The sequence below is a fragment of the Pithys albifrons genome, chromosome 5 (genome assembly GCF_047495875.1).
Source record: "Pithys albifrons albifrons isolate INPA30051 chromosome 5, PitAlb_v1, whole genome shotgun sequence".
NCBI lineage: Eukaryota > Metazoa > Chordata > Aves > Passeriformes > Thamnophilidae > Pithys > Pithys albifrons.
Window position 1 is genome coordinate 26,275,416 of NC_092462.1, and position 16,408 is coordinate 26,291,823.

The 16,408-nt window shown below is 41.9% G+C and overlaps 1 protein-coding gene across 1 annotated transcript; it reads left to right on the forward strand.

The window, feature by feature from the left end:
- Positions 1 to 433: 433 nt before the first annotated feature.
- Positions 434 to 15,060, forward strand: CYP2U1 (cytochrome P450 family 2 subfamily U member 1). The gene is made up of 5 exons (XM_071555978.1): positions 434 to 1,106; positions 6,540 to 7,172; positions 10,474 to 10,635; positions 11,574 to 11,741; positions 12,131 to 15,060. The coding sequence occupies exons 1-5, from the start codon at positions 665 to 667 to the stop codon at positions 12,307 to 12,309; spliced, it is 1,584 nt and encodes a 527-aa protein (XP_071412079.1). The 5' UTR covers positions 434 to 664; the 3' UTR covers positions 12,310 to 15,060.
- Positions 15,061 to 16,408: the final 1,348 nt, after the last annotated feature.

A 16,408-nucleotide genomic window follows, 5' to 3' on the forward strand; every position in this document is an offset into this window, starting at 1 on the left:
TGAGTTTGGGGGTTTTTCGGGGGTGAGGGGAATGGGGCTGGTGGGTTTTATTATTATTTGTTTGTGGGAAAGAGCTAAAACGAGTCCTCTGAAATGTAAGCGCAGCTTTGTTAAGCCAGGCAGTCCTTTAACCTGGAGGTGGGACATATTACCAGGTTCGTCCTTGGTTATGAAAACAGAACGTTTTGGGCTATTCCTTAGACCTGCCAGCTCTTGTGCTTGGGAAGGGGGAAGAAGGATCATCTCTGTCCTTTCCTTCTAAGCACCACCAAACACAGATGGTTGCATAAAGGAGCATGTGAAAGCGAGTCCTGTGATGGGGGAGCACTTTGTTTTCGGTTTGTTTTTTTTTTTTTAAACTAGCAGAACACGTGTCCTAATGTTTACTGCCATGGTTTAACCGCGGCAGCTTCAGCGCTGCTGGCGGCGGCGGCCCCGCAGCCCTTTTGCCCGGCGTACCCCGGAGCCCTCGCCCAGCGATTCCGGAGCCCGAGGGGCGGCCCCGGCCCCGGCCCCTTCGCCCAGCGATCCCGGAGTCCTCGCCCGGGCGGTCCCGGAGCCCTTGCCCGGCCCCGCTCCCGCCCCCGGCGCCTCCGCCCGCCCCCGCCATCTTAAACCGCTACCCGCGGGCCGCGGGCCCAGAGCGCCGCCGCTGCCCGGGGACATGGCGGGGCCGGGCACGGCGGCCTGGACGTGGCTGCTGCGGCCGCCCACGGCCACCGAGCTGCTTCTGGGGGTTCTGTGCTGGCTCGGCTGCTTCTGGCTGCTGCGGCGGTGGCCGCGGGCGCTGTCGGGGCTGCCGCCGGGCCCCGCGCCGTGGCCGCTCGTGGGCAACTTCGCCTTCGCGCTGCTGCCGCCGCCCCTGCTGCGCAGGTGGGCGGTGGAGGTGCGGGGCGGCGGCCGAGTGTCCCCCGCCTTCTCCCCGCACGTCTTCCTCACCGGCCTCACCAAGATGTACGGCAGCGTCTTCCGGCTCTTCGTGGGCAGCCGCCCCTTCATCGTGCTCAACACCTTCGAGGCGGTGCGGGAGGCGCTGGTGCAGAAGGCGGACGTGTTCAGCGACCGGCCCTCCGTGCCCATCGTGCTCATGATCACCCACAACAAGGGTAAGCGGGGAGGGAGCGCCGGCTTGTGTCGCCCCGGGGCTGCCGCGCCCTGATGGGGGGCATGGCCAGGGCGATGCTCCGCAGCGGTACTGAGCGGGACTCGCGGCTGCTCTGCCGAAATTTATAAATAACTGCTGTCAGCTGCACAGGGACCCATTTACTTGCCTCTTGCGCCTCCCGTGTGTCCCTCGCCCTGCTGCTGACAGAAAGCACGCAGAGAGAAACTCGCCCTGCCTTGAGGTGGACATGCATCCCCCTGAGCTTGGCAGGGCAGGGCACCACCACTGCCTCTGGTCGACTGAATGCCTTTTCCCTTTAGTTCCGTTCACAGTAAAGGGACTGAGGAACTGGGGTTGTTGAGTCTGGAGGAGTCTCAGGGGTGACACCTTATTGCTCTCCCAGCTACCTGAAAGGATGTTGCAGCCAGGTGAGCCTCATCTCCCAGGCAACCAACTATAGGACAAGAGGACTCAAGCTGCACCAAGGAAGGTTTAGGATGGACATAAGGAAGAATTTCCTCTTTGAAAGGGTGATTAGACATTGGAATGAACTGCCCGTGTAGATGGTGGGGTCACTGTCCCTAGAGGTGTTTAAGAAAAGAGTAGCTGTGACACTGCTGTGGCCTAGTTGACATGGTGGTGTTGGGTGAGATTGGAGTCCATGACCTCAGAGGTCTTTTCCAGCCTAATGGATTCTGTGATTCTGAGACTGGGTTTGTGTAGTGCAAGGGTTTAAGGGGCAGTTGGTCTGTCATCTAGGCACTTTGTGATTTTGGCTGTGTCAGGAGAAGAAATTTCAAAACTTTGGTAGTGATACAAAACTTGAGTGCTACCCCAGTTCTTACCACAGTAACCATGGCTAAGAGAGGCTTCTGTGGGGTCCTGTAGCTGCACAGTCTGTGCTGCCTCTGTGCAAGCTACTGGTGCTGAGATGTTTGCAGGTGTAATATTCTGTTTGTCAAAATTTACTGAGTATATTTGGGTTTGGTTTGGTTTGTTGGTCTGTTTGGGTTTTTTTTTACAGGTCAAAGGAGGGTTTTTGAAAGAAAAGGGTATGCAGAGTTTAAACATGTTGGTAATACTGCAGTTAGAATTTCTTTAGTTTTTAGGTCATTAGGGATGTCAGTGTTTGTGGAGAACTAATTTTCCTTTTTCAGTTCTGAAGTGTAGCCCAGAAGACTTGCTAGTGTGCTGTCTTGTTGTGAAACTTGTCTTCTTTTATATTTTTTCTAGGCTCAGGAAAATCTACTTTTTAAATGCCTGAAGCATTCATCTTTGATTTTTCTTTTTTTTTTTGGTGTACCAGAATTATACTAGTAAGAATAAGAGAAAAGTGAGAGACCTAGTCATGTTTATCAAAATGTGATCATGTACCTTTGCTGAAATTGGTTTAAAGAATAAAAAAAAAATTATAACTTGCATTTGTTCAAGTATATTGGTCCAAGACAGATCTTACTGGCACGTTATGGTGTGTGAGTATTTTTAGGTGTAGTATTTTAACAGGAACTGGGGGAGGAAAGGGGAAGAGCAGATAGATAATTTTAGCTGTGCTGTAAAATTGCATGATGGTAGATTTCTTTTTCCTTGAATGCTGTAAATTTCATATGTTTCTTGTTCTCTGTCAGGCTCTTTTGAACATGGTGACACAGGTTAACCAGGCCAGTTGGCAGCTCCTAACCAGTGGATGCTCCAGGGGAGTTGAGAGTGTCAGGAGCCTGTTGTCCGGATCCAGAGCACGCTGCAGCTGTGTCCAGGAGCTGTACCTGCCTGTGTTACTTTATGTTTAGTTTTATCTGGAAGGTCACCACAGCTGTGCCCAGGCATGAGGGCTGTTACAGGAGAGCTGCCCAGTTGTCCATCAGACATCCTGCTCTGTTGTGGACTGTGTACATTCACTGTGTGCAACACGTTGAATCGCCACAGATGGGAAAGTGTTTAGAATGAACTGCAGAGGTGGTGTGTTTTGAGTACACAAAGGGAAAAGTCAATGAAAATGGGCAGTGTGGGCTGCTGCCCCCACCACCATCTGGTTCTCCAAAAGCCAACAGAAGTTACAGATGCTCTTACTGGGCTGGCTTGGGTTTAGTGTTGGCATGGAGGAGATGACTAAAGCTCTGTGGTGCTGCATTTTTGCTAACTAGTGTCCTTTTTTGTCTGTGGTTCATGGAGGAGGTCGATGGGTTGCAACAATCAAACTAGAGATGTTTTAAGATTGGTCTGAGAGCCTCCTGATGATACTTTCAGGAGTTTGTGGGTGAGACTTTGCAACAGGTCAAGATAGAGGCAGTTGTGTTAGTATGGACTCGGAAAGGAAATGATAGAAGCAGGATGATGTGTAACTTCAGATCTGCTGCTTACAATTTGAGTACTGCAGGGCTGGATGCTTTGAGTCAGTAAGTGGATACTTAGATCTTAAGTTCCTGCATCTTTGTTCTATAAGTAAGCTAGAAGGTCTGAACTTGCAGGGCTATTTTCTTGTAAACTTTTTTTTCTGTTGTAGCTTTGTCTTTATCCTGAGGTGACCTACTGGGTATGATATGGAAGAAAGAAGGGCTTATCTCAGCTGTGTGGCTCTGTTGTATGTAAGATGCAAATAAAATATTGTGCCTGAAGAAGAGCAAGTAGAAGTATAAGAAATAGCAAATACTGCACTTCAACGACTTGATCAGCAAAGACAGGAGTCTGCCTTGGCTGGCTGGCAAGCGCCAGGAGAACTTGAGAGAGGGTAGAAGTCAATTCTTAATTGAAAGCTTCTGCACATATGTCTGTGGGAAGAGAAATGCCAGACTGGGGGAAAACATAGATTTCAGTTGTTTTTGTTTTAGTAAAGCCGTTTTGTATTCTATATCTGTGAGAGGTAGCGGCGACTCAGTTCCTAAAAAGTAGAAGGAGCCTGAGTGGTTTTTTGCCATTTTTTAACCCTGCTCTGTGAACATCCTGATGGGGACATCTGACAACACAGAAGTTAAATGTTATTGAAGGTCATGAGTTCTGTTTGTCAACATTCCCAGTATTGCAGCAACGCTAAAGCTAGCAGAAAGAAACGGGGAGTGGGGGGAGGGAGGGTAAATTAGCCTTGGCCAGAACTTGCTTGTTTTAAGAATTTGATTTTTTTTCATGTAAAAAAGGAGAATAAAATGAACTCTCTGGTTCTATGAGTTTGTTGGTTGTATTGAAAGGTTTTCATTATCAATTCATAGAAATTAGTGCTATGAGCATGAAGTCCTGGTTATTCTTGTTGCTTCAGAATTCATTATTGTATTTTCTTCAGGGTTTTTTTGTTTTGTTTTGCTTTGCTTTAGTTTGTTTTGGGGGATGTTTTTCTGTTGGTTTTTCGTTGGGTTTGGTTTTTTTTAAGAGTAGAGTTGTCTGCTGGGTATCCTGACTTTTCAGAGCAGGAAGAGATTTTCTTTGAAAGCAGCAAAGGACTGTACCATTATTGTACCTTAGTAGCAATCCAGTTGACAGTTTGCTTTTTTCTCTTAGCTCTGTTATTCTAACTTCAAGCTCTTCTTTCTCCTGTATCTGTGTCTTATGTTATTCTCTCCCAATTTGCACATCAGTTATTAGTATTCTGCAGCAATTTGGGGTTTTGGGGCTTCAGAAAACACCATGCCATGGCAGCCACATTCTGTGCAGGATGGCTGGAAGGACTCAGTGTGGGAAGGTGTGTTGTTGTTCTTAGCTTTTCTGGAGCTGGGAGAGCCTTTTTCACATTCAAGGCAATAGGTCGGTTTTCTTTCATGGAAGTATTTGCATCCTAAAACTAATTTCCCTAATGACACAAAGGGGAACACATTATGAATGTATAGTTTGTTTTCAAGATATTTGTTGTGGGATAGAAAAAGTGATAACTTTGTTTTATTCCAAGAAATCCATGTTTCTTCCCCACCCCGGTCACAAAACCTGGAAATATTGGTTCTTGGCCAAGTTCAGCCCCAAATATGCCTATTTTTTCACGTACCCTACTTGAGGATGCTAATGCTACCAGGAAATATCAGCTGAGACAAAGGAAGGCTGAGCACTTTTTTTTCTGTTTTGGAAGGGCAATGGAGTGGGTGTTTGAATCGATTGCCTAAGGAATATCTTCATGCAGATAAGGAATGTCTTCATGTAGATAAGATGAAATTCAGCTGTTTCTGAGATTGTCCTGGCTCTTTTTAATGTTCTCGTTTAGGACCTTTGAAGTTAGGTCATGTGTTTGTATTTGGTCTGTTGTCATTACTGTAAGTAAATAATGTCATCAGAAAATCTGGCTGGAAAGATTACTGGTTTTGTGACACTGACCTAATTCTACTTTTGGGATTGCAAAGCCCTTTAAGTAGTTATCTTGTTTGCATGTCTAACAAATGTCTGTTTCTAGCCATAGATTTCTTACATATTTATTCTTCTTTTGGCATTAGAGGCTATGAGCATTAGCTTGTAATAGAAATGTAGGTAATATTAAGTATTTAAACATGGTGCATCTTTCTAGTACTAATTTCTTGTGGCCACTTCTTTCTTCTGAATTCAACATTAAGATTTGACAGAAGAATTGATGTTGCTTCATAAAATAACCTTTTATTTCCAGGGGAAAAAAATGATGTCCCTTTAACTAGAACAGAGCCAGAACTAGCCCATGTTTTAATGACTTTAAACTTTCTCAGGTTAACCATGGAGTACATTAAAAAGAGCAGGTTGTGTATTTGTTACCTGTGGTGGTTTTCTTTGGTGTGGTCTTTTATTTTAACAGAAGAGATGTTTTTGTTCATAAGTGAGCAATAGTTATACTTGAAGCTAAGGGATTTAATTTATGTGGTGTCTCATAATGACACAATCATGAAGAACAAGTAGCTAGAGGCAACAAAACTGTGGAGATGCAAATCAAGCAGGTTTTTGCCAAGTGGCTCTGAACCTGTCTTTACCTTCCCAGTGTGTTCAGAGCATGTGTATACTTTGGGTTTTTTATAACTTAAAAACTTTGCTTGTAATCAAAGCACGTGCAAAAAATACTGAGAAGTTGGTATAACATGAAGGAGAAAATAAATACAAGCTGGTTCGTGTTTTAATGTGTTCTATTCTGCTTTGCTGAAGGAATTACTGTCTCAGGACATTGAGGAGAAAAGGCAGTAGCCAACCTCTGTCCCAGAATAACAGTTACTGCAAGGTTATAATTTGTAATGAAGGATCTACAGTACCCCTTCGCCATCTGTTTGTGTCTTGCAAAGACTAATAAAACTATTGATCTAACTTTAATATTAATTTCACTGATTGGGAAAAAGAGGGACAGTATTTCCCAAAGCTATTAGAAAGAAACTTTAGCTCCCAGGCCAGGGGTTGGGATTGATTTACTGTGTATCATTTCCCTCTCTTCTGGCTCTTGGGATGCAGTTTGTCTTATTATTACTTCCTGAAAACAGGACGTTTTGGTTTCACACTCTCTCTTCTCTTTCAGGTGTTATTTTTGCACCATATGGCCCTGTCTGGAAGCAACAGAGGAAATTCTCTCTCTCAACACTGCGTCATTTTGGAGTAGGGAGACACAGCTTAGAGCCTAAAATCATTGAGGAGCTGAACTTTATAAAGGAAGAAATGCTGAAGCACGGAAAAGATTCATTTAATCCCTTCCCAATCATTCGCAATGCAGTGTCCAATGTTATCTGTTCTATGGCCTTTGGCAAGCGTTTTAACTATGAAGATGTTGAGTTCAAGACGATGCTGAAGAACATGGCCCGTGCGCTGGAGCTGAGTGTGAACAGCTACATGATCCTGGTCAACATCTGCCCTTGGCTGTATTACCTTCCCTTTGGGCCTTTCCGGGAACTTCGGCAAACAGAGTTAGATATTACTGCTTTTCTAAAGCAGATAATTGCACAGCACAGGGATACCCTGGATGCAGCAAATCCCAGGGACTTCATTGATATGTACTTCATCCACGCAGAAGAGGAGAAGAACAACAAGGAGAGCAGTTTTAATGATGACTACCTGTTTTTCATCATTGGTGACCTCTTCATTGCAGGCACGGATACCACGTCCAACACGTTACTGTGGTGCCTGCTCTACATGTCTCTTTACCCAGAGGTACAAGGTAAGACTATTTCCATTCTAGGTACTTTATTCCAGACAGTAAAGCTCTAGATGGATGCTCAGAAACAGAAGCAAACAGCAACAGTGGAGAAATAATTTGAAGTGCAAACAGTATGTGTGTATGTGCAATTTCAAAGGCTGATATGTATTCAGGCATCTTCTATCCTGCTGTGCTGTGAAGATCTTTAGATTAGTGTTATATTTTAAGTACTAAATGGCCTTTTAATGTGTGCATTTCTTATGTTTTGGGACAAGTGTGTCTTTGCCAAGCTAATCTAGGGGAATTTAGCATATTTGGAAAACTTTGGCAGTTGTGGCATTCCAGGCAAATAGCAGTGATATAAGATGTGTAAGAGCTGTAGTAAAGTTTTATGCCTTCCTGAGCAGGGAGGTTCTTGAACTTAGTGGCAGAGTCTGGGGAAGTGAAACACTACTCACTCTAGGGGAAGGTCAAATCAGAGACAGTTTAAGCAAACTGGACTTGCACAAGTGCAAAGCACCAGCTGGTCAGTGTCTTTGGAGAGCCTCTCCCCACAAGTCTTGAATGGTCATGTCAATGGTCAGCCTTGGGTAGGTTGTTGATGATGGTGGCAAAGGGAAAGGGGAAAACACATGAAATGTGTGACCCCAAAGAAGTGGCAGAAGGATTTGGTCTTGTTCAGTATTAGGGAAAGGTGACTGAAGGGAAACCTTATGCTGTGTGCAGCTATCTGATTGGAAGATGCTAAGAAGATGGGAGCAGTCTCTCCTGAGGTGTGCCGTGCAAAGGAGAAGCAGTGGAGACAATCTACAGAAAAAAAATTCTTATGAGGTACTAGAAAAAGAAAAATTGCCCTGTTGAAGATGGCAGAGGAGTGCACCAGATTGCCATGAGAGTTAACAGAATCTGTGCCTTTGGAATCTATGACTATGAATTTGAAAGTGGGTTATGACCCTGAGTAGCCTCATCTGCCCTCAGAGTCTGATCTGTCTGGAATAATCTCTTTTAAATAGGTCAAGATCATAGTGTGTTGCACAAAGTCAACCAACATGTTGACCAAAGATTGCACAACAGAGCGTCAGTTCAATACAGGGAGAGAATTCACTGGGGACAGCTGTAAAATAAACTTTTATTGCATAGGCTTATTCTTCTATTTTTAAGGCTGTATGTTAGCACTGCTAGACTTGGTATGCAGTTACAAGAATTAGATATATTCCAAATCACACAAATGAGATCTGAAAGAGTGTTGTGTTGGTTTTTGGTTTTTTTTAAACTCTTTCCCTCCTATGTGTTACTGTATATGCTGGTCAGTTTTCCCTGTTCTGCTGATCTCTAACAGTTTTGTTCCTTTTCTCCAATTTCACCTTTCCTTCTGCTATGGCTGTTGTCAAGTAATCTAAATAAGCTCAGTAGTCCAGAGTTTATCACTTAGCTATGGAATGTGATTCTCTTACTTCTAGTATCCCATCCCTTATGTATCCTGATTACCTTGGAGTTACGTATGGGCCTCTTTTGACCCCAGTAATGTTTCTCTTTCAAACGTGTTAACATATTTTTTCCCTAAAGAAAATACCTGAATTGTGTACCTTTTAGCAGTAGGAAATGTTGCCTTGCAGACATGGAAAGGCAAGCAAAGGGCTACCTGGGGGATAAGATTAGGAACAGTCTTTTTCTCTTTGGAAACCAGTTTCACTTTTTACATGGAAAAAGAGAAGGATGGGTGTGAGACAGTGTAGTGAGTTAGTGTAGTGAGACAGTGTGGTGAGGGCGTGGGGAGTGTTTGGTTTGTTCTGTTCCCTGACTTTGTTTTGGTGCTTAAATTCTGAAAATCTGAGAGATTTTTAAATACATGAAAAGTAGTGGAGCAGTTCTAATAACATGCTGTTAGTGGAGAACTGCTGAAGTTTGTATTTTTGCAGTTGGTAATGGGAGCAGAACTTTGGCTGCTTTCTGTATAGTTTGACATATCTTTACAAACTCTGAACAAATGAGTTGTTTGGGATAAAGCACTGGTGTGACATTTGGCATGAGACAGTCTCCTTAATTTTAGTTTTTTTATATTGAAAACTTTTTAAAATTACTGTGCATAGCTGAATACAGGGCTATTAATAAAAGTAGCAAACTCTCATAAAGAAGGTACTGAGAACCATGCCATCAGCACATCTCTTGCTGTATTTTTTAATGTTCCTCATTCGTGAACTTCCTTATTAGCAAAACCATTAGGTGGCAGCAGCGCCTCGTTGGACACAGTTCAGTCAGCAATTCTGGAGGATGATCGGGAAACCGGCACACTTTGCACGGAGCTTTTGTTTAGTCTTGTGTCACTGCTAAGGAGAGAAAAGAGCACAAGCTCAAAGTATCAGCAGCCTGGTTGGAAAAGGCAGGCAGGACAACTACAAAGTATTCAGACTACAAAGAGTAAATATTGAAAACTGATTTTTTTATTTTTTATTAAAGGTTAGTTTTGAGGTCTCCTCTTTAAAACTTGTCTTTTGCTGTGTAGCCAGATTCCAACTGACCTGTAAGAGAAGGCACATCATCCTGTGTGTACATGGGTGAAATAAATCTTGCATCTTGGAAACTTCTGTGAACAGAATTACTGGTATACTGAGCCTTTATAGAGATGAAAGGGGCAGACAAATATTTTCATAGTTTATTCCTCCCATGAATGAGAAAGCAAATCAGCTCATTAACTTTTTTTTTCCCTTTGCAGAAGGGCTGTGTGGGGAAGGAGCTTCTACTGCTGCCTTTTGAGGGAACTGGGCAATACCTGAGTTGAGGTTCTGTGAATAGAAAGTAGGAAGTGGCAAGAGCAAGTTCAATGCCTTCAACATTTGCAGTAACAGTACCAGAATTCCTGCTTTGGAATGAAGTATCTAAAGCAGCTGGATGAAAAGCTTTCCAGTCTCTTCATGCACACAATTGTGTTTTTGTTCAAGTTTTTTAATGCAGGGCAGAAGCTTGATGTTTTCACCATTCAAATTACTGTATAGTTAACCTCTGAAAGTAAGATTATGAATACATTTGGAATTGCAACAGAACTTTTCCTGAACTCTTCCAATGCAGAAGTACTAGCAATGTTGTCATCTCAGTAGTTTTACTCTTGACAGTTGTCAAAATCATGCTTGGTTGTTTTCTTCTTACCTGAGTCTGTTCTTAAGGCTTATGCTGGCATAGTTATTTCATCTAGGGATCATGTCTTGAAGAAATTTTTGAGAAATCTATATAAACAGTGAAGCACAGGTAAATGAATTCGAGAAGATGTCTCATCACATACTGTGCATCTTTTGAATTTTTTATTTTTCTTGTTCGCTTTGAATAGAGAAGGTTCATGCAGAAGTTGAAGCTGTTCTAGGACGTGACAAAGTTCCCTCGCTTGCTCACAAGGCTCAAATGCCCTTCACAGAGGCAACTATTATGGAAGTGCAGAGGATGACTGCAGTTGTTCCCCTCTCTATCCCTCGAATGGCCTCAGAAACTGCTGGTAAGCATTTCTAGAGACTTATTATTACAGTGTTTCTTTTGGGGATGAAGATCTGATGGGCCGTTTAGTGATAATTTATGAAGACCTCATTTATATGTTGGACCTGTAACCCAAGTATGTAAAATACCATTTATAGAGAGTAGGTGGCCTGAAGATACTCCTTTATTTAACAGAACGTCTGACCTAACATCCAGAAATTTTTCTAATTTAGAGCAATTTCTTTTGTGGGGGTTCAGCTTGTACTGGCTGATGTGCTTAGTGGTAGTTGGAAGCTGAGATTCCACCTTTGTACCTGAAACAGCAGAGTTGTTTTTGACATTCTGACACAGAGGTCTGAAAACATCAATTTAGAGCAATTGGTGTGCTAAAGGCTTATACCATTGACCTCCACATATTTTGCCAACTCATCTGTGTGTTTTCTTAAACATAGCTGAGCACTGGCTGAAGTCAGTGTGAGATAGCAATACTCAGCTGTCAAACCCAGTACTGAATTGATCTGCTCTTTTAAATGTTTTGCCTTCAGGACAGTGAAGTGTTACAAGCTGAAATGAAACTAGTAATTTCAAAACCCTTTTGTGACAACAGTTCAAAACCTATCCCTTGACTGTGGCTGGGCTGTGACAGCACAGGAGTAAGAGGAAACTGGGTTGCAGCATTTGCATGCTGCAGAGTGCATTTCTGACAATTGCTGCTGCTTTCTCTCCACTGGGAGCTGTTGATGTATCTTGATGTCTTTCTAGCTGCTCAGGCCTGTGTGTTCTCTCTCAAACAGACTAGCAGAGATCACCTTTGCCTTAAGCTTTTGCTGCGTTTGCAGCCCACTGCTAGGGATCCATATGATTTTTTGTGACATCCTCTAGTTGTCCTTTTAGTGGTATGTTTCCCATGTTTCCTTCTAGCAACTTGTCAGATCTCTGTCTCTGTGCTTTTGTTTCAAGTGCTGCAGGGATATACTATTCCTAAGGGCAGCGTGATTGTGCCCAATCTGTGGTCAGTACACAGAGATCCGAACATTTGGGAGAAACCAGATGAATTTCAACCATCAAGATTTCTGGATGAAAACGGCCAGCTAATTAAGAAAGAGTCATTCATTCCTTTTGGAATGGGTAAGATAATCCACATGCAGTCATTAGTTGCTTGTTGGCATGGGGGTGTTTCAAGTGTAGGGCCTTGGAAGCGTGAGATGTTAAAGTTATACGTAGAACTTGTTTTATTATTACAGTTGGGGACTGGCAAGATGGGTTGGGTTCCTAAAGTCTCCAGTTGCCAGGCAGAAAGTATGAATTGTCCTTTGCTAATACTTTTGCTGTGGATGTAAATGGCACTTATATGAAGTAATACTTCTGAGCAAGGCTTAGAAGCAAAGCTTCAGAATTCATAGCTTAATAGTAGCTTGAGCCTTTCTGTGTTTGGACTATAATAGCACAGGAATTACGTATGTGTTAACATATATATGTATAAAGCCAGTAACATATTTTTTCTAACTGTTCTTTAGGTAAACGTGTGTGCATGGGAGAGCAGTTGGCAAAAATGGAGCTGTTCTTGATTTTCACAAGTCTAATGCAAAGTTTTACCTTTTTATACCCTGAAAATGCTGCAAAACCATCCATGGAAGGAAGGTTTGGTCTAACTTTAGCTCCATGTCCATTCAACATAATAGCTTTGAAGAAATGATAATGTCAAAAAAGTTTAAACAAAGAAGTACTGGACTTTTAAAATCCTGCTTTTATATTTCCAGCTTATTTTGTTACTTTTTTCCCATGAAACCACCAGCTGCATAGGCTTTCATAGTCACTGATCAATCCATTTAGACTTCTGTAAAGAGAAGGTTTCCCTTGTCAGCTGTTGCATTCCACAAACTGTCAGCATAGTTTTCAATTTGGTATTAAAACTTGCTAGGCTTAAGCTTTGTCTGTAAAATATTACTGTCAGTTTGTCAAATGTTAATTGTGGGAGAATGGTCCAAAACATCAGTTAATGCTTTAGCAGACTGTAATTGTAAAAAACTGTAAAAGCAGCAATAAACATTTAATTTAGCAAAGGCATGAGGGACATCATGTAATATCAAAAGGATTAAGAAATGAAAGGGTGTTAGCATTTTCTGTGTAAAGAATCATTGTAATTGAGCTAAAATAATGACATGCACTTTTTGGAAATTACTGAATGAGACTTCTTTAACTTTGGAGGAGTGTCTCTTGCAAATAACTCATAGGTGTAGATAGGATCAAGTCAGTCTTGAAATTCCTGCATTCAAACATTCTCAACGATCACTAAAACCAGGCAGGTGCCGACTCTGAAAACCCAGGCTTTGAGGCCAAATGAATGCTTGAATATGCCAATTCTCAACATAAATGTACAGCATATGGATGCAGATGTTTTTTCAGCATATAAATGAGAGCAGAATTCTCTAACAAGAAACAGTAGAAATCTGTTCTCTCTAGTGCCAAGCAGATAGTCAAGATGCCATCTGTGCTGCCTCTCTATGTTCACTGTCTCCCCCATGGCAGCAGTGGCTGCAGTCTGGATGAGACCAACAGCCACTCATAGGGGAAAACTCTACCTGTCTAATCCTGAAGTCAGGGCTTGCACTCAAGTTTTTCATTTATCAGCAGTATGAACAGCACTGCCACAACCTCTTTGGCTGTGGGAACTGGACTCTTCCAACATGGCATCACTATGGCATTACAGGTGAAGGTCTTGGATGTTTACCATGGAACAGAAGGAATCTGACAAACCTGAGGTTCGAATATAATGTCTTTATCTTCCATATGGAATACAAATACCTAGTTCATACAATATGACTGCATCATACCTTACTCTTTAATATGAAGAATCTTAGTGCTGCCAACCACTGTCAAACCAATTGCCAAGGAAATCTCAGGTGTTTGGGAACAGGGCAATCAGTCTTGCCTTGTATTTGAAAGATCTTTGAAACATCAAAAGTGATCTTTTGGGGGAATATGTAACAATTAACCTTTAATTATTCTTAAATCACTTTATCCTCCTTTTGATCTACTAGAATTTCATATCACATGAATTAAGTTCTTATGTACCCTCTTAAAGGATTTTGTTTCCCCCCGCACTGAAGATGTAGAGATTACTAGAAGTCCTCCTAATGTCAAGTTTACAAGACTGGAATGTTAATTTGACTGTAATTTGGAATAGGGTATTCCATAGCAGAAACTAAACCTAAATTGTAAAAGTGGAGTCAGCTTTTCAGCTTTAAATTAATGTCTGGTTTTGTCAGTTTTAAACTTGAAGTTTTGTAAGCCAGGTAGTGCCTAACAAAGACTGTAAGATAGTTATTTTGGATTTAAATTAAGGTTTTTCTGTTACCTGTTTTAAATAACAGGGTGCCTTAATTTCTAAATTATGTATTTGATTGGTCAGGTATCCCACTGTTTGTGTGAGAACTTCTAGTTCTTATATGGGCTAACTTTGGACTTCATAGGCACCTGTTAAATTTTTTATTTGTATGAAATTCTTGAAAACTTGAAACAATAAGAAGTTGAGTTTGATACCAATGCTAGTGAACTTGCTCTAAAAGCTGACAGTATTAGAGAATTAAGCACTTATTTCTTTAATTTTGTATTTTCCAATGAAAAAATAGGTTCTGTATGATTGGGATTTTTTTCTGAAAATCCTTAAAATAGTATATGCTTAATTGAGAAGCTAAAATTTAGTGCTGATAATATTTATCTTTTGGTTGAAATGCCTCTTTAAGCAACATAGTGATGTTGGTGTGCAACTGGTCACTTATACAAAATACCTGTCCTTTTAATCAATGAGGACACGTTTGAAAAGCACTTTAGTATTTTATTTTTACAGCTTATAAAGAAGACAAAATTCACATAATCCCTTAGTATGTGAATTGTACATATTTGTGCTTGTTCTGCCTGCTGAGTTTAATTTAAAATGACACCTTGGAAAATTATCCTTCAAAAATTATCCTTCTATAAATAGAACTTTAAGAACATGGGGTTTGGTGATACCTGTAATCAAATACTACATTGTGGGGCAAGGTGAAAGTTCAGCCACGTCAATGTCTGCCAGAACGCAGGATGCTGTTAGAAATGACACTAAAGACCTGCCTTTCATGCCTTCCAGATGCACTGAAATTTTCACAGGATGCCATAAAAGTAGCTAAACAGTAGCATAAAAGCAACAAAATCTTTGTGGTTTTCAAAGTGTGTTGCTGTCTTTGGCAAACTGTGAGTAAAATGGTAACAGATTTGGTTTGTGTTTATAAATGTATCCTCCCCCTCTCTTTGTGGCAGAGGAAGCATATCAAATGCCTTGTTGAAAAAAGTATGTTTATATAAGTGGGTGGCTGTTTCTGAGTGCTGAAAATATCTTTATGTCTAAAAATTACTTCAGACTTTGCTTCAATGTATTTTTATTTTTAATAAAGTAATTCTCAAGTAAGTTTCTGACAGCTTTGCGTAGTCATTTCACTGAGTTTAACTTCCTGACTAAACTTGTGGTGTTTGCAATCATACAAAGAAAGCTTTTGAATAAGAAAATGTTACAAAATGTTTCTGGATGGAGGAGTGAAGGAAGTGGAGGAACAAAGTGAAATTGGGAAAATAAACAGCCAGGCATGCTGTTATCAAATTATACAAAGAGTTTGTTTTAAAAACACGGAATAAAAGGAAAGGAAATGGTGGAGATGAGGAAGATAAAAGGGCAAATGAGCTGTCACCAGGAGATGTGCAGTCTGCAGAATAGAAAATCTTGGGTAGAAGTTGAGGTGTAGTTTTGTTGGGCTCCTGTCACAGAGGGGCCTGAGGCTGGAGAGGGAAAGAGATGGCCATAGGGAGTCTGGGGTGGAGGGCAGGGAGCTGAGGCCTCTGGCCCAGAAGGGGCCCAGTGGGAGGCAGGGGACTTTTACATATGAAGAAGAGGGCTGAGAGGAGACTACTAGGTTCTTTATTATTATTTCTTAGGGAGATTTATTAATTGCCCACTCAGCTGTCATTTGTATACACAAGGAACAGTAACTGAGTGAAGCTGTTTTTCTACAGCCACTTCCAACCCCTGCCTAATCTACTGTCGTCTGAGGCTGAGTGAAGAAATGGGGAATTTTTTGCACTGGGCTTTTGGTACAAAGTGCAGAGATATGTGAATGCTCTGCTTCTTTTATTTGAATAAAACAAGCTGTTTAATGTTTACCCCAGTGCTGACTCAAGCAGAATACACTGTAACTGCTGTGTTGTCAGCTGCTGCTGACTTGAAGTGCTGGTCTTTCTGATAGTAAATGAATTAGGTGCAAAATCAGGACAGTCTGTATCTGGTATGATTCAGCTGTTTGTATTTATAACAGCAGTAATTTTTTTGTTTACTATAGAGCTTGTGCTAGCCTGGAAGTGAAACCCCCTTCTAGTCAGGAAGCACTTGTAATGGAGAGAGAGCTTCTAATGCTGTGAACAGGAAGGACATTGAGGCACTGGAGAGGGTTCAGAGAAGGGCAGTGGAACTGGTGAAAGGTCTGGAGGGTAAGTCCTGTGAGAAGCCACTGAAGGAGCTGGAGTTATTTCGCTTGAAGAGGAGGGTCAGGGGTGACCTTATCCCCCTCTACAAGTACCTGACAGGTTGAATCTGCTAGCAGATCAGCCTCTTCTCCCAGGCAACTGGTACCAGGACAAGAAGAGATAGCCTCAAGCTACATGGGAGGTTTAGGTTTAACATTAGGAAGAAATTCTTCACATAAAGACTAATTAAACATTGGAATGGACTACCTAGAGAGGTGGTGGAGTCATCGTCCCTGAAGGTG